General features: G+C 36.9%; 2 protein-coding genes across 2 annotated transcripts; both read left to right on the top strand.

Moving 5' to 3' along the window:
* Window positions 1–9,671: 9,671 nt before the first annotated feature.
* LOC126629376 (zinc finger protein ZAT12-like) lies at window positions 9,672–10,546 on the top strand. The gene has a single exon (XM_050299407.1). It carries the CDS (start codon window positions 9,779–9,781, stop codon window positions 10,367–10,369), a length of 591 nt encoding a protein of 196 aa, XP_050155364.1. The 5' UTR covers window positions 9,672–9,778; the 3' UTR covers window positions 10,370–10,546.
* A 9,700-nt stretch (window positions 10,547–20,246) lies between these two features.
* LOC126629370 (pentatricopeptide repeat-containing protein At2g39620) lies at window positions 20,247–23,715 on the top strand. Its single transcript, XM_050299397.1, has one exon. The coding sequence runs from the start codon at window positions 20,561–20,563 to the stop codon at window positions 23,243–23,245; it is 2,685 nt and encodes an 894-aa protein (XP_050155354.1). The 5' UTR covers window positions 20,247–20,560; the 3' UTR covers window positions 23,246–23,715.
* The last annotated feature ends 170 nt before the right edge of the window (window positions 23,716–23,885 follow it).

Raw genomic sequence — 23,885 nt, forward strand, 5'->3', positions numbered from 1 at the left:
ACTATTATAAAGACAGAACCCTGCTTTTGGAAGGATGCGAGGCACTTACAATATGATTTTCCGAGATAAATATATTCTGCCTTGTTTGGAAATGTTGTAAACGTCAACAAGGAACAATCCTTTACTTCCATCCCATGTTTGTTTGTGTAGTAAAGAGGAATAAAAGTTTGTCCAACTTTCCAATATTTTCCTTAAGAAAAGGAAACACCAAGAATATTTAAAGACAAAGTTGGCAGTTTTAGTAGTTAATGAGGACAATTTAATGATAAGATGAATCAAAAATGGTTTTGAAGGGTAAGGACATGCAAACCCCCAAGGGGATTCAAAGGCTTCAACTTCTTGGGTGAGTTGGAAATCCATATAACACCAGTAATATCCGAACCAAACGGTAAAGGAGATGTACTCCATTGCAACTTGATTCCAGGTGCTGAATAGTAGATGCTCGTGTTCTTACTTGCATGTACTATAATAAGTTTAATAGTGTGGCGAAATGATACTAAAAAGACAGTTTTGTGGTCCTTTTTTTGTAAATAATTCACAAAACAAATTGAAAAAAAAAATGTGATTATTGAGTTTTCACAATATCTTTTGCGTGCGCGATAAGCATGGTTCTAAAAAACGGGGGAACCTTATTGACGCCTTGACAAGCGGACACACATTATTTTTTTGGCTTTACCTTTTCCTCTTCTTCCTTGGAAAGAGGAAAGCCATTAACTTTGCTCTGTAAATTTTCGCAGTAGCCTCCGTTGCTTCTTCTCCAAGCTCCTTCCTACTTCTAAGCTCTTCCTCTTCTCATCGCCAAACTGCCCAGCGTTAGCCCAGACCGCCAAAGCGGCCGATTTGTGCCGCCTAATAACCTTGCCGATTTAAGAAATGATTTAGGGTTAATCGTAGCGGAGCACCACCGCCTAGGCGGCCGCCTCAACCGTTTTTTAGAAGACTGGCAATAAGAAAAAGGTTATATGAAGCGGTTTTTACAGTTTATTGAGTCTTATTAGTGAATTATGCTAAATTTTATGCCTAAAATACGACTATTTAGTTTTTTCATAATTCTTGAAAAATGAGAGCTATAGCTCACAATTTCTCTGAAAATGTGCTTATTAGATTATGCATAATCATATGCATGTGTTGTAAGGAAAATTTTATATGCATTTGGAAGAGGTTAATTTTATCATTTTTTTTTTTAGTCTTGTGAGTGAATTATATTGAATATTTATGTTGGAAAGCCAAAAAGTTAAACAATATATCCATTTTATAAACATGATATTGTAGAGTCTGAATCCAAATGTAAAAATAGAACCAAAAATAGACAATGCACTGCATAGTCCGAATACAAATGTAATAGTAGAACCATAAATGGTTTAGGATTTAGGTTTAGGATTTAGGGTATATGGTTTAAGGTTAGGGTTTAGGGTTTAGAGTTAGGGGTTTAGGATTTAGGATTTAGCGTTTAGGGTTAGGGTTTACGGTTTAAGGTTTAGGGTTTAGGGTTTGGGCTTAGGGTTTAGCATTTATGTTTGGGTTCAGGGTTAGGATTTAAGGTTTAGCATTAGCGTTTCAGGTCTAGGATCTAGGGTTTAAGGTTAGGGTTTAGGTTTGTGTTTAGGTCTAAGGTATAGGGTTTAGGGTTTAGGTTTAGAGTTAGGGTTTAGGGTTTAAGGTATAGGGTTAAAGGTTATGGTTTAGGATATAGAGTTTAGGTTTAGGGTTAGGGTTTAAGATTTAGGGTTTAGGAACCGAGTCAATCCATCACCACCAATCATCACATTGTAACGTCCTCTTCAATTCCCACCTAAACTTGACTAGGTTTGGCCCCAGTTTCGTGAAGAACTGAGTCGTCGTGTCCGAGGGCTTCACGACGGTAATTCACCAATTCTGTAAGCCACGTCGTTGATCACCACCACCAATCAGCTTCTCTTAACCCCAGGAACAAGAGCCAAGCCGAGTTCAAGGCATCGAAGGTCGTTTTGATGTCGAATTGAAGTGCACCCTTTATAGGGTTTCCAACGGATCAAGGATAATTTCAGGTATTTCCTGGCTGAATTGGACCTCGGCTTAGGTATGAAAATTCTCCCCCCTGATTTTTTTTTTCTACAATCCGTGAAATTTGGTGCTTTTTGGAGTTGTTGGAAATTTTGGTTTCCATTTGTCGAAAACCGCCACTTGCGACATCGCGTACGGTGACATGTGGCCAATGGGCCAATTTTGTATTTTTAGATTAATTTTGATACTTTGATTATATATTTGACATCCGTTCAATGACATTCTCTTAAGATTTAAGTGTTTCTTATATAGTGATAAACGAATTAAATATGAATGTGAACTACGATCAGCTTGATCCCTTCACAGGGTATGTAGGCAATCTAACTCTAAGGTTAGACCCCAACTGAAATAAATTTTACAAGTAAGTGTCAAAGGAAATTCATTGTGGTTAATAAAGTAAAGACTAACCATGGTTTTGTTTTGTCCTACCACTGTGTTTAGCTTCTGAATAAATTTTGGGTCGTTATAGTAGGGTTTAATTATAGAGGTATGGTCTAGGGCCTGGGGTTTAGGGTTTAGGGTTTGGGTTTGGGTTAGGTTTAGGGTTTAGGATTTAGAGTTTGAGGTAAGGGTTTACGGTTTACGGTTTAGGTTTGGATTTAGGGTTTAAGGTTTGGGGTTTAGGGTTTAAGGTTTGGTTAGGGTTTAAGGTTTAGGATTTAGGGTTAGGGTTTAGGTTTAGGGTTTCTGGTCAACCTGAAACCCTAAATCCTAAACATTAAAATTTACACCCTAAACCCTAAAATTCAACCTTAAACTCTAAACCCTAAACCCTAAACCTAAATCTTAAACCCTAAACGCTAAACCTTAAACCTTAAATCTTACACCCTAAACCCTAAACTTTTGGCTAGCACAGCCCCTCCCCCCCCCCCGGTCCTAGGCTTGCTCACGATTGTTTACTGTTTTACAGGTAGTTGAGTTCAAGCACTTCCTCCACACACAGGGGTGCGCAACTTTGGTTCCAACAATTTGTGTTTTCATTGAGAACAAACATTTTCCACTCAACTAACTGACATATTTGCCGAAGAAAGTTTGGTTAACGCTAACGTTAACCTCATCAGTGGGGGTAACTTACCCTTTAATGCATATGTTGTGCCAAAGGCGGACAACCCGCTGCCTTAGGTCACTGCCACCTTAAAGGCAAGTAACAGCCTACAAGGAGTGACGGCTATGCCCGGAGACAACAAGGACTGGCTAACAGGCCACTTCCCTCCATTGACCAGATCTGGGAAACCCTGATCAAGATCAACAACTTTGTCAAGAAGCTGCAAAAGAACCAAATGTCCACTCGAGCAGAAAACCACTCAAACTTTGTAAACATCTGGAAGCATATGAAGAATCTAGAAAACCACTTCAACTTTGTATAGAGAAAGTATGACTACGCCACTTTGGTCGAATGCTTTGATACTGCAGACGATCTAACTAATTAGGATGAAAGGACGAGAAGAATGACACCCGAGTTAGATTACCCCAGAAAATTTGACAGAATAAGGGCTGACAGGGACACACACATCCTCCTTCTCCGTGACAAGCTGCTAAAGCAGGACGTCGAGACAAGCAGAATCCTCCAAAACCAAAGCAGTATATCGCCCTAAACACCAACATCCTCCACAACATAAAGGACAAGCCATTCCTCTTACGCCCAAAGCTCCTATAACACCTGGGAAAGAAAAACCCAAATGAGCACTGCTCTTTCCACAAGAGCATTGGCCATGCCACCAGGGGTTACCAAATGTTGAGGGATCATGTTAAAGAAATGTTGGATCAAGGGCACTGTTAGGAATTCTTCAGTGACAAAGCAAGAAAAGAAGGCTCAATCGAACCTAAAGATAGGAACCGATCAAACAAGCACATAGACAATAAAGATCGACAACTGGCAAAGAGACCCACTCTTAACATAAACTGCATCCATGGATGGCTGGAAACTCTAAAAAATAGAGGGGTGATGGAAAATGTCATAAAAAATCCAATGCCCATTACCCTGAGATGGAATGAAACCTGGATGGTTCATGTCTCGCTAAGTTTTTCTCTTGACGGGAAAAATTTTACCCAACGACTGAACTTTGCCAATCGAATAACTTTCATCATGGAAAAAGCTTTTGAAGAAACCAAAACGTTAATTTTTGCCCGACGAGCAGTAATTTCTGGTAGTGTAGATTGTTTGCACTAACCCACATCATTTTTTTTAATACAAGTAATATTCCATACTAATCTACACTAAAGGGAAGAGGGATGGTTTGAACTTGAAATAGTAGGTTGAAGAGGAATACCCTAACCCGCATCATTTTATGTGAATTGATCCCAGTAAAATTATGATCTTGAATTTGATTTTGAAATGATGGAGGGTGATAATGGATTGCATTATTGTTTTCAATTATATTGGAGGATTTGAACGTTAGCTCTATCTTGATCCTAATCCATCACCCCACCCTCTTTCATGCACGGTCACATAACTTGGACTAACTCCAAGGTTTAGGTCTACACCCTCTCTTCCATTGATATAATATAAAGTAATGTTACACTTACTACATTTTTATACCTCATATGTACCATATCAATAGTAGAGGTGGGATTCACCACATGTGGGTCCCATCTTTTTTTTTTAAGAGAGATGATATAAATATGATATGAAAAAGGCTTCCCACTTAATGTTGAATACACCACACTATATTAAATGATTTATACATCTAATATCCAATGACAATTTCGACCTTATAAGGTTTTAAAAAAATAAAAATAAAAATTAACTACACCCCCAAATCACTTCTAACGTGCATATTTCAAAAGTATTTATCTTTTGTCAAGATTTCAACTCTCAAGACCAATCTCAACCTCCATTGTACAGATCCACTCATTCCTCAGGGCCCAGAAGGTGGGATGTCATTAACTTACAGAATGCTAGTGGCAGAAAACATTCACTCATTCTTCAAAGCCATTGTTGACCTTTACATTCGCTTTAAGTTACCTTTTTTTATGGCAACAAATTAGCTCTCGCTAATCAGAAACTTACTCAAGATTAAGCTCAGCTTTCTCCACTAGCAACTTTGACAAACTTTGAAAAGAAAAAGAGCAAAGTATTACCATATGTCTGCATGGAAGAACAATTGTGTCCCGTGGTTCAATCAGGCAAATTAAATATTCTTTGTGCAAATCACCTTTAACTGAATTACCAATGCTAGATATCTCCTATAGTTCATACCTCATCCCATTCACCCAAAGAATTTGCTTGACAACCCTAACTTGGAATTCACTTTTCTCCCTCTAAAATAGCATGAGTTATCTAGGAGTTTGTTGTTTTAAACACGGAGCTTCCCTTTAATCTATCATGGGCAGAAGGGCACAGCTATAGGATATATATATATATATATATATATATATATATATATATATATATATATATATATATATATCCAAGTCCACTATTTTCAGTAATCATGTATCTTTAAACATTGAGAAGTTAATTCCAGTTCTGTGGGGCTGCCTGAACTTGTGGTCCAGACCTCGTTCAAAATGTACCATCACAAGTGGATGAAGGTTAGGATACACCCCCTTGCTGATCAATGTTCACTAGTTAGAAAAACGTTGAGCAAATCCTTGTTACTAAACAATAATTTAAGGGAAAAAGTTGAGCAAATCTATCCTTGTATGACATGAATGATTTTGTATCAAATGGTACATAGCACAGACAAAAAACAAAGAAAGAAACCATTGTGAAGAGTGTGGGATGTATGTAGAAAATGTTGGGTGTATGTAGAAAATGTAAGGTGTATGTTGAGAGTGTGGGGTGTGAGGGTATTATAGGAAAACAAGTGAGGTGTATTATGATAAATTTTAAGGGAGTCTTAACGAAATATTCTTGGTACTATTCACTTTTAACATTAAGGACATTTTTATTATGAAAAGTCACTCCTGATACTATTCACTTACAACACTATTTTGTCATTTTGATTAAAACTAAAGTTTGTGAGGACTTTTGGTTAGTTTTCCTAAATTTTAATTGAAAAAGCAAATGTGAGGTATATTAAGTTTCTAGGGTGTTTTCAACAATATATGGGGTTTTAATATAACAAACCTATGAAAAATGTGATAACAATAACATTTTTCTAGTGTATGTATCTTTGGCTACTGATCAACTAGATATGTTAAGAAATTGCTCTAATGAATATAGGGCATGTTTACATGTCGTAATAGGAATCAATTTAAGGAATTGTATTCCGATTACGGAGTACTCCTTCGTTTACTTAACTTTGGGAAATTAAATTGTATGTGGGGTCCACACCAATTTGGGAATCGCACTCCTTATTTTGGAGGAGTTGGACTCCTTACATAAGGGAGGTATTTCAATTCTTGGACACCTGAGGAATCCGGAATGGATTTCTTCTACCAATTATGCTCTCTCTTGTTTCTAATTATCCCAACATTGCCCTTCATTTGACACTCATCCAGCGCTGTTCATTCTCCATCTCTGCCACATCACATATACCTAGCCTAATCTTCATTCGTTTCACCGAATCGCTGGACTCTTACTTGAATCTGACCTTTGCACTCTTAACCGACGTAGTGGACCAGGATCAAGACGGCAACGAGACTGCTCCACGTTGGACCATGAATGGCCTAACTATGGGGCAATGGCTATGGAGGCATAAGGGGGTGGAAGATAGAGACAGGGTAAGGAAAGGCAAGAGTGGGTGGAGAGCAGTGCAACTAGACCTTCAAGATGAAAGGGAGGCGTGGGAAAGATGGAGATGTGGAGGATGGATGGAAATAACCATCTTTTAATAAATAAATAAATAAAACCTATTTATATATTTTTATATAGATAAATTTAATTCTATAAATTTAATTCATTAGTATGAAAATAATTTATTTATGAAAGGGCAATTTAGTAATCAATTAATTCTGATTGAAGTGAATTAGTAAACAACTTATATGGACTCAACATCATCCCTAATCTGATTCTAGACAGTTTTAGTAAACAACTTCAGCATGAATCTGATTCTGATTCCACCTGATTTCAATCCCTCCTCAATCCAATTCCTCCTCAATTCAATTATTCTCAATCTGATTGCGTATTAGTAAATGCACTCATATAATTGAGGCATGTGGCTTAACATAAAGGAGTATACGGCTCTTCAACTTATATATATGATTATATATGCACAGTCAATGAAAAAACCTTAATACATATGCATGATATTATATCAAGATTCCAAATCAGTCATCGCCAGAGTATTACTTCATAAAAATCATTGTGTCTAATTGACTATATATCACCCAGATCGATTGGGATAGACTTTGGTATGAAAAGAAAAGAGATTCTTATAAAACGCGTTAATCCAAAAATAAAAGAAATAATGAAATAAGAAACAACTGTAATATGGTGGAAGTCTGAGAAAGTAAAAAAATTATATTTCGTAGTTGACTGGCCGCCGGTGGCGTTTATTTTCCGTTTACTGGTCTTTTGGTAATTAAAACCACAATAAATAAAAAAGTCCACTAGAAATATAAAAAGCACCTTTTTACGCAGAGTCACATAATGTATAAGCCCTGCAGCACGGGATTTGCCTAACAGGAAAATTGTCTGCAAATTGAGCACAATTTATTGGACTTTATTTGGTTGAAAGGTCATCCTTCTTAAGTTTCACAGAAACAGTCTAACAAACCCACCCCACCCCACAAACACAACTACTCCATTGTAGCTAGGGTTTTGGTCATCGGAGAAGACTTTTCGTACTCTCATATTGTTAAGAGATAATTGATCAACTTTAACACCTCTGCATGTATATAGTCAGGCAGTCAGACCATGGGATTTGGCTTTCAGTTCATGCACAATTTACCAGTAATTCAGTATGTAAAGCGACGTTATCCATTTGTGTGTATGCAAGCAGCCCACGTAAGCAAATGACATTGGCAGTTTGCATGTATTTTCCCCTGATTGCGGGACACGTAAAAAAGAGAAGATAAGACTTTACACGATTCGCCAACCTCAACACTAAGTATGGGGATGATGACTAGTTAACAACCTAATTAGGCTAGAGTATTGAATTTCATACAAGACACCTCAAAATTTGGTAGAGAGTTTTGAGATAAGCCTCAAATATGCATAATTGAGTGCAAACTATGCATATTAATTAGATCCTAGCCGCATGTAAAGTGACTTTCTTATCACACATAGTTAACTATAATGAATAAGATTAACTGCTCTAAAGTGATAATAAACATTTTATCTAAAATAACTAATTAAATAGTTGGTGGTGCATCCCAACGCATATTAATTAGATACTAACCACATCTGAAGTAGCTTTTTACCACACATATTTCGATTATAAAGAATAAAATTAATTGTATTAATTGGTGGGTTAAATATGTCATTTTTTCTTACAATATTCCTTAATTATATTAATTTTACTAGTTTACCTCAGAGGCATTTTAAGAGTTTTTATTTACTTATTTTTTATATTAGGCGACAGTAAGAGATGGTGAAATTGAACTCAACATCTCCGGTACGAGGATGAAACTTCTCTACCAACTGATTTTTTCCCTTTGCGTTTTAAGATATTAATACAATTTAATCATACATGTCCTTAATTCGTTATATATATTCATAGATACAGATTGTTTTTCACGAATTTATAGTATGCCAGACTCTAGAAAAGTATAAGCAAGCAACATGCATATGGAGTATGAAAGGCTCTTGCGATTTAGGCATCATATTTGGATTCACATGGACAATATTTTATTCGGTGTTCATCGAGACATGATCATCCATCTACGTGTGAAACATTTCCACTAGAAAAGATAAATCAAAATGCAAAGTTACCAATTAATTACAAAGCCCAGATATTAGTTATAATTATGTATCTTATGGTAGAACTTTTAGTCTTTTTAAATCTAAAATTGGCATTAATTTCTCAGTACTTATCTTTTTCATTGATCTGGATTTCTGTGCTGACTCAGACACATCGTGGATATTCCTCTTTCATAGATAGAGCAAGAAAAATGTGAAAATCTTCGAGAAGTTGAAGATTCTAGGAAAGACACACTGCAGACTAGTTCTGCAGTACTTCTTGCTATATGTAGTCACGTCATGCTTACATAGTCAATTACTACGTGGTTCTATTCCCTATAATTTATAGAGGTGGATTGTCTGCCCTCTCATTTCCATACTCTTTCCATTCCCTTCTGTTTTGTGTGGTCATGGTTAAGCCACGTCAATATTTTATATTCTTATTACTTTTTGTTTTATTATTTTTATAAAAAAAATTAATATAAAATGTTGACGTGGTTTAATCATGACTATACAAACAGAAAGGGATGGAAAGAGTATGGAAATGGGAGGGTAGACAACCCACCTCCATAATTTATATCCTGCAATTCACTCTAACCAATCAAGAAATTTTAAAACCTAATTTTTTATTTCCTATATATATATTCCCCATTACACTACTCTCCTGTTTAAGAAAATGAATTTCTTATCCAGCAAGAAACAACGACTTTATTGTCATTATTCTGAATTGTGCAACCACATTATCAAAGTCAAAAAATCCATCTCACTGATCACCTTACAAAGAAAAAGTAGCATACCCAACAATATTCCCTATAAATACCAAACCCCCTAAACCCCAAAAGTTCCATTCCTTTAATGTGTTCATTTTGAACTATTCAATCATCACCAAAGTTCCAAAAAGTCATACCCTTTTGTTCAAACATCCTCATTTTACACAAACTCTTGTGTATGAACATGAAGAGAAGCATCGCAGATGTGAGAGAGCTTGATCACGGCCTAACCATGGCCAACTGTTTGATGCTACTGTCCCGTGGCATCAACAACAACGATTATCAATATGACTCCTTCTCCGTCTCCCCTAGCCGGGTTTTCGAGTGCAAGACCTGTAACCGCCAGTTCCCTTCGTTCCAAGCGCTCGGAGGTCATCGAGCCAGCCACAAGAAGCCCAGGTTAACCGGACCATCAGGAGATGGAAACAGCAATAGTTCTGACCAGAGCCTGTCACAGGGGTCACCACCAAAGACCAAGACACACGAGTGCAACATATGTGGCCTAGAGTTTGCTATAGGGCAGGCTTTGGGTGGTCACATGAGGAGGCACAGGGCAGCCTTGAGCAGTAGTAATACTACTAGCAATATTCATGATCGATATTCGAGTTCGATGAGTCAGAATCCTCAGCCTGCGCAAGTATTTCAAGTTTTGAAGAAGACGAATAGCGGTAGGAGAGCTATGTGTTTGGATCTGAACTTGACGCCATTAGAGAATGACTTGGAGATTCTTCAGCTAGGGAAAGCAGCTCCACTTGTTGGGTTTTTCTAATTATATATATAGAGATGATCGGTGCTTTAATTCATTTGTATGATTGTAATTAATCACGTAGGGTTTGCTGATGAGGTTTACGGAGGTTCTTCTCTTTGTGGTTCCACCGATAGGTCGATCCATCAGTTTTTGTTCATTGTAGAATTTATATACAATATGGATGCCTTTGTTTTGTTATTGGTTTTGTTTATTATTTGGGAAATGATCACCAAACATTTTTTTTTCTCCATGCGCACCATTGTTTATTTTGGTTTTTATTCAATAAAATAAGGGGTGTGATATCCACACACCCCATTTTACTTCTCACACACCTTTTTAATTTTTGGCCGTCGGATCAGATGAATTGAAAAAGATCAATGGATAGAAATTATCAAGGGGTGTGTGAGAAGTAAAATGGGGTGTGTGGATAGCACACCCCTAAAATAAAGGAGATCCTTGCATGACAGCGTGGGTTTGAATCTCGTTAGTAGCTAATCTAACTTCTAATCTAACAAAATATATCGTTTGGCAAAATAAAAAATAAAATAAAGGAGACACAAGGGATCAAAATACACCGAGTACGGTCGGAAAATATTATTATTTATGTTTATTTTAGTATTTGGGTTTTCCTTGTTAGTTTAGGAATTGGGTCTAGCCCATCCGAGTTAGGATTTATTAAGTTTAGTTCTCTATAAATATTGCTTGTCATTTGGTTTGAGAAATAAGTGAGTCACGAAGTAGCCTCTTGGGGGTTTGTAGCCGTTTCGGCATTCTTGTTTATTTAATAGTATTCATCTTATTTTGTAGGCTTGTTTGTCTTGCACTCTGATATTCAACTTGGTATCAGAGCAAGTTGGTTTATTTGAAAAAAAAAAACAGTTTTTTAAATAAAAAAAAATTGGTTAGGTTTTTAGGTCCACACTAGCAAGGAGAAAAGATGGCTTTTATGAAGTCTCTGAGGCACACACAGAGGTTGTTGGTTTATTTGAATGATTTGGAGTTGTGACTACTCAAGTGACGTTGTGAAAGTTGGGTTTTTTTCTTGTTTGTTCAAGTTTGTTCGGAAGCTTGCTATTGGCATCGAAATCTTGCACTAGCACTAGCATTGGAATCTTACACTAGCATCGGCACTGGCACTGGAATTTGGATTCTTGCACTTGCACCGATGGGATTTCGTATTGAAATTGGCATTAGAAATTAGCATAACAAGCTTGCATCCACATCGTCTGTTGGCAACTCATGTCGTGTACCGCGTTAGGGTTTCTTAGGTTTAGTTCTCTATAAAAATTGATTGTCATTTAGTTTGATACATAAGTGAGTCACGATATAGCCTCTTAGGAGTTTGTAGCCGTTTCGGCATTCTTGTTTATATAATAACATTCTTCTTATTTTATAGGCTTGTTTGTCTCACACTCTGATATTCAACTAGTACATGATCCTTTCCCTATTATTTACGAAATTTATGAGTTTGTGGATAAACAAGACAAAAGAAGAAAAGTATTGAGTAGGACGGTCATGATCAGTTGATCAAAGCATGTAATTAATTTCCTCACATAATTAGATCGATTACCAGAATTACTTGATCTGATCTCTTGAACATATTGATCAATAAGTAATTTCTGATGGCAATGAAACTAATCAACGTAGTTAATCAAATAAAATTTGTTAATTAGTTCAATATTGTACATAAACATGTATCAAAACTGATTTGAAAAGCTGCTGATTCAAAGTGAGTCAACATCTTGTATTTAATATTGGTTGAGAATCTTTCTTCAAATAAGAGGTAATGTTAGGAAACCAAATTTTTTAAATTAAATAATGTGGTTGTAGATGATTGAATTATCAATTAAGTGTTGATTAATGTGCATATTTCTTATTGGTGGCACATCATTTGATTTGCAATTTGGTTTAAAATTTTTGGTCTCCCTAGCATTATCTGTAACATCCCAAATCGCCTAGGGGAGTGAACCCTGTAAGCCTTATATGTATATTCTCATCTCTACCTAGCACGAGGCCTTTTGGGAGCTCGCTGGCTTCAGGTTCCATCAGAACTCCGAAGTTAAGCGAGTTAGCGGGAGAGCAATCCCAGGATGGGTCCCACTGGGATGTTCTCGTGTGAGTTCCCAGAAACAAAACTGTGAGGGCATGGTCAGGGCCCAAAGCGGACAATATCGTGCTACAGTGGAGTTGAGCCCGGGATGTGGTGGGGGCCCCAGGCCGGGATGTAACAATTTAGTATCAGAGCCAATCCCGGGCCGGATGTGTGCCAACTAGGACGTTGTGCCCCTAAGGGGGGTGGATTGTAACATCCCAAATCGCTCAGGGGAGTGGATCATGTAAGCCTTATATGTATATTCTCATCTCTACCTAGCACGAGGCCTTTTGGGAGCTCACTGGCTTCGAGTTCCATTGGAACTCCGAAGTTAAGCGAGTTCGCGCGAGAGCAATCCCAGGATAGGTAACCCACTGGAAAGTTCTCGTGTGAGTTCCCAGAAACAAAACCGTAAGGGCGTGGTCAGGGCCCAAAGAGGATAATATCGTGCTACGGTGGAGTTAAGCCCGGAATGTGATGGAGGCCCTGGCCAAGATGTGACATTATCCACTACATATAGTTGCAAAATACAATCATATATGATTATTGTAAAAACTTTCTCATGTCTAAAGCAGCAACCACTTTTTCTGTCTACATCCCAAATAATCAGTACTCGTAGTTTAAGTGGTTAAAAGCATTTACTCTTACATCTACATTGAATCCACCTCCCCATTTTAACTAGCAGTAGCATTACCACTTCAACAATAAGAAAATAAATTCTGAACCCAAGTCGCTTCTTAAGTGGGAGGATTAAGTTTCAAAAAAGTCAAAACCATGATGCCGTTTCAAGACATATATCAATGGAAATCTTATCATAGGGTTGCTTTCGTGCAAGTCTTTTTTAGGATCACTTCCTATTGTCTATACACGTTATTTCAACATTAATGATTTGCTTAACTCTTTAGGAAGACAAGGGAAGAGAGTTCGTTTCATTGAACATGGAATATGGTCGCTTCCAAAGAGCTTCTGGAATTTGGAAATTGTAATAGGTGCGTTTTGTTGAACATGTATATAGGATTTTAGATATATGAGTAAATACTCTTAATTATTTAAGTTACAAATCTAATGTGAATACTGAATAGGAATCTAAAGCATGCATCATGAATTTGTCTATAAAATAGTGTTATTACAATGTATGGATGCATGAAAGTTTCCAAATAAAGAAGCGGTAACAAAATCAAGAATGGGAAAACGAGTTGTTGAAGCTGTGTCTGACTGTCGGCGAGAATTTGCATTCTGCGCCGCCCCCCCCCCCCCCCCCCCAACACTCTCCCTCCCCACCAAAAATAAGAAAAACGAGTAGCACTTATTAATGTGATGACTCCCCTTCCCTTGGTAAATAAATACCATGGGCAAAATAGTCTAAAGATTCTTTGATAAGCTGAACTTACGTGGCTAATAAGATAGTATGAACGATACTTAATTGCCCTTGACTTTGCCTAAAAATTAAGTTGTGTCTCATCCATCATCACTAACCTCATTTCGATCTCCCATCACTGTCATCATTCTTTATTATATAGTCCCAATATATGGTCACATAAAGTATGGACTCCAAGGAGAAGAGTAACGTAGGTGAAGGTTGATTTTGGTTGTTCTTGTTTTGTGGGTCTTACAAACATGAATACTCAGAAATCAATCATGTGACAATTAATCTTCGGACTCATTTTATAATTATTTTGTTTTTAATTTAAGTCCACTTTTTGTGTTTGAAATATGAAAAAAGTATATGAGTGAAGGGATAAAAAAAGGGTGGTAGGAAGAACGAAAAAAGAATGTGAAGGATAAAAACAAAATCTTGAAAGTGAAAACGATTTACAATAGATTTTTGTTTTTGGTTTTCATTTTGTATGCGTTTCTCTATACAGTTCTACATCTCTACTACCATCCTTCCTCTATTCTTCTATATCCCTCATTTCTCTCATGTATTTCTCCTATATCTACACTATAGGTTGGCCCAACTCAATCCTCTCGTACTAGGGTTGGCTCCTCAAAGTTCTCCCTTCAATAAGAGTAAATAGAGGAATAGAACTATCTCCCGATGTTCTAAACCCAACTCATGTACTACTCGAATCAGAACGAAACACAAAAATAAAATGGTCATTGAATGACCCCTTAACATTTACCTAATATTGGTGCTATATTTTAACAAGTTTTTCACTCCTAACTTATTTTCTAGGATGGTGATGACGTTGGTAGCTCAACAATAGTTGGTGCAATTGGAAACAATTTTGCTCCAACTTTTCCAAACAAAAGAATCCGTGTCAAACGTTTTTGCAAGACTCCTACTGAAACATTACTAAGACCTGCACAGTAAGATTGGATCAGGCTGAAGTTCCTTAAATTGGCGTGAACTTTATCTAATTTGGGCAGCAAACTTTTGCCAACCGTGTCAAACATTTGAATCACACGTTCAAGCAAATGTAATCAACTTAACTCGCTAAGTACATAAATAATTAAATATCTTAATATTACCTAACAAGAGTAATTGTCCGTATAGATATACAAGCATGCAAAAAATACTGTGTGCGTGCGCTGCATGTGGCCATGTATGACTTTATTTGCACAAGAATTCTAATAATAATCTGACCACAAACAATATGCAAAGCACATGTTAATCGAGTAAGTGATGACATGCGGAAAATGTAGTGAAAAGATTTGTTAGCACACACCAATACTGACATAACTTAATCAACTATACAGTTCGAGAATTTAGATTTTATCAAAAATACCTCAATACAATATGAAGTGAAACTTTTCAATAGAAGTTGGGGAAAGTTTTTAAAATGTCATATAAACTTAAACACTTTTACCAATTTGTCATATGCTTTAAAAGTTTAAGCGATTTGTCATATCAACTTTCTGAAATCATTAATTTGCCATACACCCTTAACTCCGTTAGGTTTTTCATCCAAAATAAGTCAGTAGGCAGCTAAGTCAGTAGTATCTCAATTCAGGTCAGGGCATGAAGCTACAAGTTCTGTTACTAGTTCTAATTTGATGCAAGTTTATATTTTTTAGGAATTAGTTGGATAAATGACATGATATAATTTTGATTGAGTTTCTTTTCAGTATAATCCTCAAAACATATATCACATGTTCTTCAACCCATGGTAGGCCAAGTCTAGAAGTAATTGGTAATTGAATTTATAGCCTAGTAGTCGCCATAGTGACCTCCCCTAACACTATGTTTAGATGAAGAAATTTAATATTACTAAGGAATTTTAAAATGATGGTTATTGAAATGACAGGATTTTATTTTCTAGGATTTGTGAATTTTCTTGTTTGGTTAACCTAAAAAAACAATGGAATTGAATACGGAATTTATTATTTTTAAACTCTCAATCATAGAAATTTGGAAATGACACATATTTACATGGAATTTAAACTTGGAAATTGGAGGTCCCAAATTCCAAGTTTTTTTCCACGCAAAATTCTAAATTTCTATTTTTTATGCATCCAAACAAAGAAATTGATACATGTCAATTTATAAATTCTGACTTTTATCCAAATTCCAAATTTATTTCTCTCATCCGAACATAGTGTAAGTGAATCCTCAATTCCACTGCATTATTAGTTTCTACATCGTTTTCCATACGAAATTTCCATTTCCATTTGAACGGAGTGCACTTCAAAGTCTGATGTTCATTAATTATTTTGTATGCAAATAGTTTGAATAATGGAGAGGAAGAGAGGGATATATAAGAAATTACTTAATAAATTAAAGTATAAAAAGATCTCAAAAGCCACATTCATATATTTACGGGACAAGGTCGTAGCTCTTGGTAGTGTGGAAATTGAACTGGGTTAGTACTGACTTAAGATACCGAAATACTAGACTGACTGGCGCCTAATATTGTAACATATATTGCATGTCTCTTTGTCATGCTCAAAAGTAGGAATTATAATTTATAGAGGTTGGACTAACAGGGAGTGGGCTCATGAGAAACATGGCTTTTATTTAGGTTTCCTTTCAACCGGAAGTTGCAACAATAAAGACAAAATTTTACTTGCATTTTATAATTTATCCTGGCTCTAAGAATTCCAGCTCTCGGTGATGATATCACATTTTTCTTAATTTATTTTCTTTATAGCAAAAGAGGCATAAAAGAAAGAGAGAAAAGTGCCCTCCATGTCATGTCTTAAATTGTTATAATACATGAGAATGGAGATTCAAACTTGAATGTAAGCAATGACGAAACCATTTTGAGCCTAGAGGGGGCAAATGCCCCTACTCAATTTTTTGGCAGGAGAAAAATGTACATGCGTGTGATATTAGCATTAACTTTTCCAGTTGTTACTACCAACTTTAAAAGAGCATTTCCGGCCATGAAATTTCTAAAGAATTGATTGAAAAATTGGATGGGATACCAATGAATAAATGATAACATGGTTTTTTTTTTCTAGACAAATATTTGATGATATTGGTAATGAAGTGTCATGCAACGCTTTTAAAACATGAAATCGTGTAGAGGGATAGTATAATATGTTGTATGAAAAATCTTATGGATAAGTATTTTGTTTAGTAAATTATTTATCTTTTAATTTGTGACTCTTTTATTTAAGAATGACCCGATCTATACATATCTCTCTGGCTTCATCTCTGAATGTAAAATGGTCGATACTACTTTATCAACCAACATAACCCATGTCTATAGCTATACCCTTGAGCATAAATGATTAAAACTAAATTTAAAAACTTGGTCAAAATATGAAGTTTTTATCGTCACTGTCCCAATCAGCATGCAGTAATATTAATGTCATTGCTACCGTCTTTGCTAAATGTCAACGTTTATATAAACGGTTAGGTTTACATAGTTGCCTAATTATTTAACTTCTTGTACAAACATAAACATTAACTAGGTCAAATTATCCACTAATTAGGGGCCAGTCCAATGGCTAAGTTAATATAATATACACAACGTGTAGTTTAGAAAGCATAAAGATAATTTGCTGTGTGCTCTCCACACGACTCTGTATATTTGTTATCAGAAAGTCACTACTTTACCGTAAACATGTACAAGGTTTCGGATAATACTAATCTATGCTCTAGTTGTTGGCCAAAAGGCTAAGAAAAATACATCTCTAGTCCGGCTATAAATTTAGCATTTATTTATTACCGACTTTAACTTATATTTAAAAGAGATTTTTAAATGTGACTAATTGTATATGTATGTGGTTCATTATTCTAGTAAATGAGGTGTCGGGTTTCCATAAATGTGTTCTGAATTCGAAACTCCCCTCTCTTAAATTATTACAGTAGTTTTGAACTCTCTCTCATTTCTTAATGATAATAAAAAATACTACTGATTGTATAGGCCTAATGAGAGCTTGGACGGAGGAATTGCATGAATGACATGGCTGGCCTAAACTAAGGGCTCCCTCTCTTGATGGTGAGAATTTTGATTAACTGACACTAGTAGTCAATTCGGAGAAAAAAGAAGCATGACATGAGATTGGTGGTAGAAAATTCCGATAATAAATTACTTGAGAATAAATTGCGTGATGAAAAATACTCTTGAGTGTGTATAACTGACGATAAAACAGATTCTTTCTCCTTTAAGAATTAATGAACAAGCAACCAGTTCAAACTTCAAATAGACTCCATTGAGTGTGAATAATGCTATTGGGTAGCTGAGAAATTGGTGCAACTCTAATACTTAGTGTTTTGGTTTGACTCTGACTTAGAATAATAAGAATACAATGAATAAGAAGAACGCACAAGTTTACCAAAAAAATTAAGAAGAAAAAGAACCCATAATATTACACGTTCTTGGACGGTTTTTAGCTTTATTGTCAAAATCTCATGCTTTCTAAGTTGACTTCCTCCCATTTGCCCATCCCCATTGTTAGAACCGAACCAGTTGGATTTGATTTGCTTGTCTGAAAAGATAGGTGATTTCCGTATGTCTATTTTCTTCTCTGAACGCATGTGTTTATTTTTAGTCTTAAATAATAAATGAAAGAAAAATCAAGACACAAAAATAAACATGAGAGTACACATCCAAAGAAAATTGATGTGTGAAAACATTCTTTATCCGAAATTGAATCCAATAAAGAAAGATAATCAACCCATTGTTATATATTACGCACTTATGTTGTCACATCAAGCAAGTGCTAACGTTAAGAGTTGGCCAACAAAATCATAATCGACCCGGCTTCTCTGTTCTTCTACTTCCCAAACACTCTCATCCCCTCCTATTTTGTACAGTTACAGTTAAGCAACGTCAATATTTTATATTAATTTTTTTATAGAGATAATAAGATAAAAAATAATAATAATATAAAATGTTGAATAAAATGTTGACGTGACTTAACCGTGACCGCACAAATAAGAGGGGATGAGAGTCTATGGAAAGTGGGAGGGCAGAAAAACAGGTGATATGCTTGGGTCAAATTACCTAAAAACGATGACCAACAAAAACTTGAAACTAGTGTGGGATCCTCGATGATCTGCTGCTAAGATAACAAATTTTGTTTCTTCAAACTTCCATGCAGTGATTTACGACCGGTCTTATCTTACTCCTGAACCCACAACACCAACGGCTCCACCATCCAACCGCCTTACCCGGCCTGTGGATGAGAAAACGTTTCCTAAGGCTCCAGGGCCGGAAAAACTTTGGCAAGTGTTTTAAAATGATTGAAAACATTTTTAGATAAAATGTTTTTAGAACCCAAATCTTAGTGAGAATGCAAGTTAATTCTGAAAAAAGCACTTGAAGTGCTTCCAGAAAGAAGCACATAACTGATGTTTTTAGCATAAAGCACTTCAAGTGCTTTTGTAACTCAAAAATATTTTCTTTAAAAGCGCTTCCAGCCATTTAAAAGAACTTGTCAAATGAGCTCTAAAACTCCCAGAACCTATTGGATTTCTAGAATATATGATCAGCGTTCAGAAACTTAAAACAGGAAAATGGCTGTGTCAAGGATGTCCTGATTCCTCATGGTTGAACAAGCAGCAGACAACCTTCCAGTTAAAATGCAGGGAAAGTTATAACTTCATACATTTAAAAGGCAAAGCTTGTCACCATTTGTTATCCCCAATAGAGCTATCAGAAAAAGCACACATATATTTAGGCAGCAACCTCTGTTATTAACAAACAAAACAAACCAACAACGTACAAGTAAAAAACACACAATATTTCTAGTTTTGCCTATCTTCGTTTCTATCAAATCAACAAAATTCGTTAAAAATAAACGTTCAATTGTACATCAAAGACGTGCACAAGATCCTAATCTCAGCGGGACTGCAAAAACAACCATCAAAAGGCAAAACTAAGACGGACAAAAACCGCACAAACAACTAAAGCAACAACCCAAAAATGAACTTTCTTTAGTTTATACACCATAATCACTTTATTTATCCGTATATCAATGCATATGTCCACAGAAAGATTCACATTTCAGTCAGATTACTAAAAGTGAAAGCTCCCAAGCTACAAAATAGAATTCATAAACTAAAAACAAAATTAAATTTGGATTTGGATTTGTTTTGTTTACATACAAAATTTGATGTGCTTTCAAACAAATCTGGCCTGTTTTCTTTACTTTCCGGCATCACTGGTTTCGGTTTCGGTTTCGGTTTCGCTGAGAGTGCCAAACTTTTGCTTGAAGGATTCCTGTCTCTGCACCCACATCATGTGACCCTGAAAACTTACAAAAGTTTCCATCTTTACCACCACATCCAATGCGTAACTATAAAAATTACACAGAATACATTATATATATATATATATATATATATATAGGAGCATAGAAACACCAAATGTACAGTCTCTCTGTGCGTGTGTGAAGAAGGAGAAATTAGTATACCTGGAGAGCAGCAGCCCAAGCAATAAGGAAAGATGCGACCCAGAATTTCTTGTCGTTGAGGAGCTTCCCGGCTTCCATTTCCCAAAACCCTAACCCCCAATTGCAGATACCAATCTGGGTCTGATTCAGGAAGTAAAAACATTGAGGAGGGTGGCGGGAGAGATGATAAATTTGGGCCTATTGGGCCTGAATCAAGTATGGCTCCCTCAGTATCCTGTGGGCTCCAGGCCCAAAAGACTTCTACTTGAAACTACAAGTCACCTGAGGAGCAAGCTGAAGCTGTTCCTCCGACTTCTACCGGTTTTCTTACCATGATCGTGAAACATGGAGTTCGAACCAGACCATACCATGCACTCGCACCAGCAGCTTCCGAAATTCCTTCCTTGCCATCGACCACCAACAAGAATTACCGGCAGCACCACAGCCTCCTCTCTCAATGCGAAAGCTTGAAGTCTCTGCTGCAAATCCACGCCCACCTGATAGTCTCAGGCTTCCAGCAAGACCATTCGACACTGACCAATCTCATAAATTCCTACTCTTCGTTCAAAAAATGCGGTTCTGCGCTCTCGGTTTTTTGTTCTGCGCAAAACCCAAGTGTGATTTTGTGGAACTCCATGATTCGAGCTTATACGAGAGCAAACAAGTACAAGGAAGCTCGAAAAATGTACAATTCGATGGTGGAACAAGGCGTAGAGCCGGATAAGTATACCTTCAACTTTGTTTTGATAGCTTGTACTGCTGCTTTGGATTTCGAAGATGGTGTCTTGGTGCACCGTGAAGTTGCTCGGAAGCGGCTGGACTCTGATGTGTTTATAGGGACCAGTCTCATTGACATGTACTGTAAAATGGGTGACTTAGAGAGTGCGCGAGAGGTGTTTGATAGATTGCCTAAGAGAGATGTTGTAGCTTGTAATGCTTTGATTGCGGGTTTATCGCAAAGTGAGGATCCTTGTGAGGCATTGGGGTTTTTCCGGAAGATGCAGACATGGGGGCTGAGACCGAACTTGGTAAGCTTGGTCAATTTGGTTCCAGCAGTCTCTCGGTTGGCGGATATTGATTCTTGTAGGTGTATTCATGGTTATCTGTTCAGGAGGGATTTTAGTTCGGTGGTTTCTAATGGTTTGATTGATATGTACTCCAAGTGTGGAGATTTAGATGCTGCTCACCAGGTTTTTGACATGATGCAGGGCCGGGATGATGTTTTGTGGGGGACAATGATGGCAGGGTATGCGAGTAATGGATGTTTTGTTGAGGTTTTGGAGTTATTTGAGTGGATGAAAGGAGAGAATACTAAGATGAATAAGGTTTCAATCATAAGTGCTCTTTTGGCTGCAACTGAGATGAGAGATTTAGAGAAGGGGAACGTGATCCATTTTTGTGCCTCAGAACAAGAACTCGATGCTGATGTTTCGGTTGCTACTTCTATAATGACCATGTATGCAAAATGCGGAGAGATAGAGAAGGCTAAACAAATTTTTGAGGGACTAGGGAAAGGAGATATAGTTTCTTGGGCTGCACTTTTATCTGCTTGCGTCCAATCTGGTTATCCTGAAGCAGCATTGTCTCTCTTTCGAGATGAGCAGAATGAAATTTTGAAACCAGGTGGAATAACACTGATAAGTGTCCTCTTGGCATGTGCAGAATTATCATGTCTGAAGTTAGGTATGAGCATACATTGCTACGCCCTTAAGGCAAACATTGCTTCTGATATTTCTTTTGGAACAGCCCTAGTCTCCATGTATGCCAAATGTGGATTTTTTACTTCTGCATTAACTCTATTCAATAGAATGCCATGCAAAGATGTTGTGACATGGAATGCTTTGATAAATGCATACACCCAACTTGGAGACGCCTGCCATGCTATAGATATGTTTTGTGAATTATGGTCGTCTGGAATAATGCCTGATGCAGGAACCATGATGGGCATTATCTCCGCTTGTAGCATACTAACTGACCTAGATCAAGGTACCTGTATTCATGGACAAATTATAAAGAATGGGTGTGAGCATGATGTTGCTGTAAAAAATGCTCTTATTGGCATGTATTGCAAATGCGGTAACATACACTCAGCTCAACGTCTGTTTAACAGAACCAGATTTATGAAGGATGTGGTATCATGGAATGTAATGATTTCCGGATATGTGCAGGCTGGATATGCCAGGGAAGCTATATCTGCTTTTCACCAGATGAAATTGGAGAACTTTCAGCCTAATTTAGTCACATTTGTTAGTATCCTTCCGGCAGTAGCATATCTGGCAGCCCTAAGAGAGGGAATGGCTTTTCATTCTTGCATTATCCAAATGGGGTTTCTGTCCAACACACTTGTGGGAAATAGTCTTATCAATATGTATGCTAAATGTGGACAGCTCAATTATTCAGAGAAATGCTTTATTGAGATGGAGCACAAGGACAAAGTTTCATGGAATGCAATGCTTGCAGCATATGCAGTGCACGGGCAAGGAGTTGACGCAGTTGCACTTTTCTCACTGATGCAAGAGAGTTCTGTCCAAGTTGATTCTGTGTCATTCATCAGTGTTCTGTCCGCTTGCAGACATGCGGGTCTGGTACAAGAAGGAAGGAGTATTTTTCAGGTCATGCATGAAAAGCATCGTCTTGAACCAGAGTTGGAACATTATGCGTGCATGGTAGATCTTTTAGGTCGTGCTGGTTTATTCAATGAAACTTTAAACTTAATTAATACAATGCCAATGGAGCCGGATGCTGGAGTCTGGGGAGCGTTATTAGGTGCGTGTAGGGTGCATTCTAATGTGAAGTTAGGAGAAATTGCATTGAGTCATCTTGTTAAGCTTGAGCCTAGAAATGCGGCGAATTACATAGTTTTATCTGATATACATGCTCATTCTGCTAGATGGGGTGATTCTGGCAAGACAAGATCAATGATGAGTGACTCGGGGTTGAAGAGAACACCGGGATGTAGTTGGGTAGAGGTTGAAAACAGGGTCCGGTCTTTTCTGGTGGGTGACTACAACTACTAGCCCCAACTTGAGAGCTGAGAATATGCAGTCTGTGTGAAATAACTTCAAAAGATGGAGAATTTCGACTGATTGGAAGAACTCTCTGTGCTGATATGCATTGCCATGCTGCAGATTGCGAAGATGAGAAACCGGATAAAAGCTGTCAGTGATGCTATTTGTTCCATAATTTTGTGCTGGTATCTGCTCGTGCAAAGATCGCCGGTGAACTGGATGAGAGTTGCACAACTCCCATCATACAATATTAAGCAATCACATCTTCAACAAACAACATTTTGTTATCGAAGCTGTGAAGTTTTCTCACTGCCCCCTGCAGTGAATGCTTCAGACTGTATGGAAACAACCAGATTAATCAACTCCAGTAGTCGCCTTTGACAAACACACGAGTGTAAGAAAGAAAGAAATAAAAGAGTATTCAAAACCAAAAGAAAAAGTACTCAATATTTAATGAAATATGTGGTTTTGACATAAAATAGAGGTGTTTTAGCGGCGCGTAGCGCTCGTAATAATAAAGAGGCATTTCACATGTGCAGAAAAACGCGCGGAGATGCTAGTTTTAATTAAATAAACAAAGATAATGTTGTTGAAACTAAGTTTGAAATAAAATAAAATAAAATAAAAAACAACATATTGGATGAGGATT

The sequence above is a fragment of the Malus sylvestris genome, chromosome 7 (genome assembly GCF_916048215.2).
Source record: "Malus sylvestris chromosome 7, drMalSylv7.2, whole genome shotgun sequence".
NCBI classification, from domain to species: Eukaryota; Viridiplantae; Streptophyta; class Magnoliopsida; order Rosales; family Rosaceae; genus Malus; species Malus sylvestris.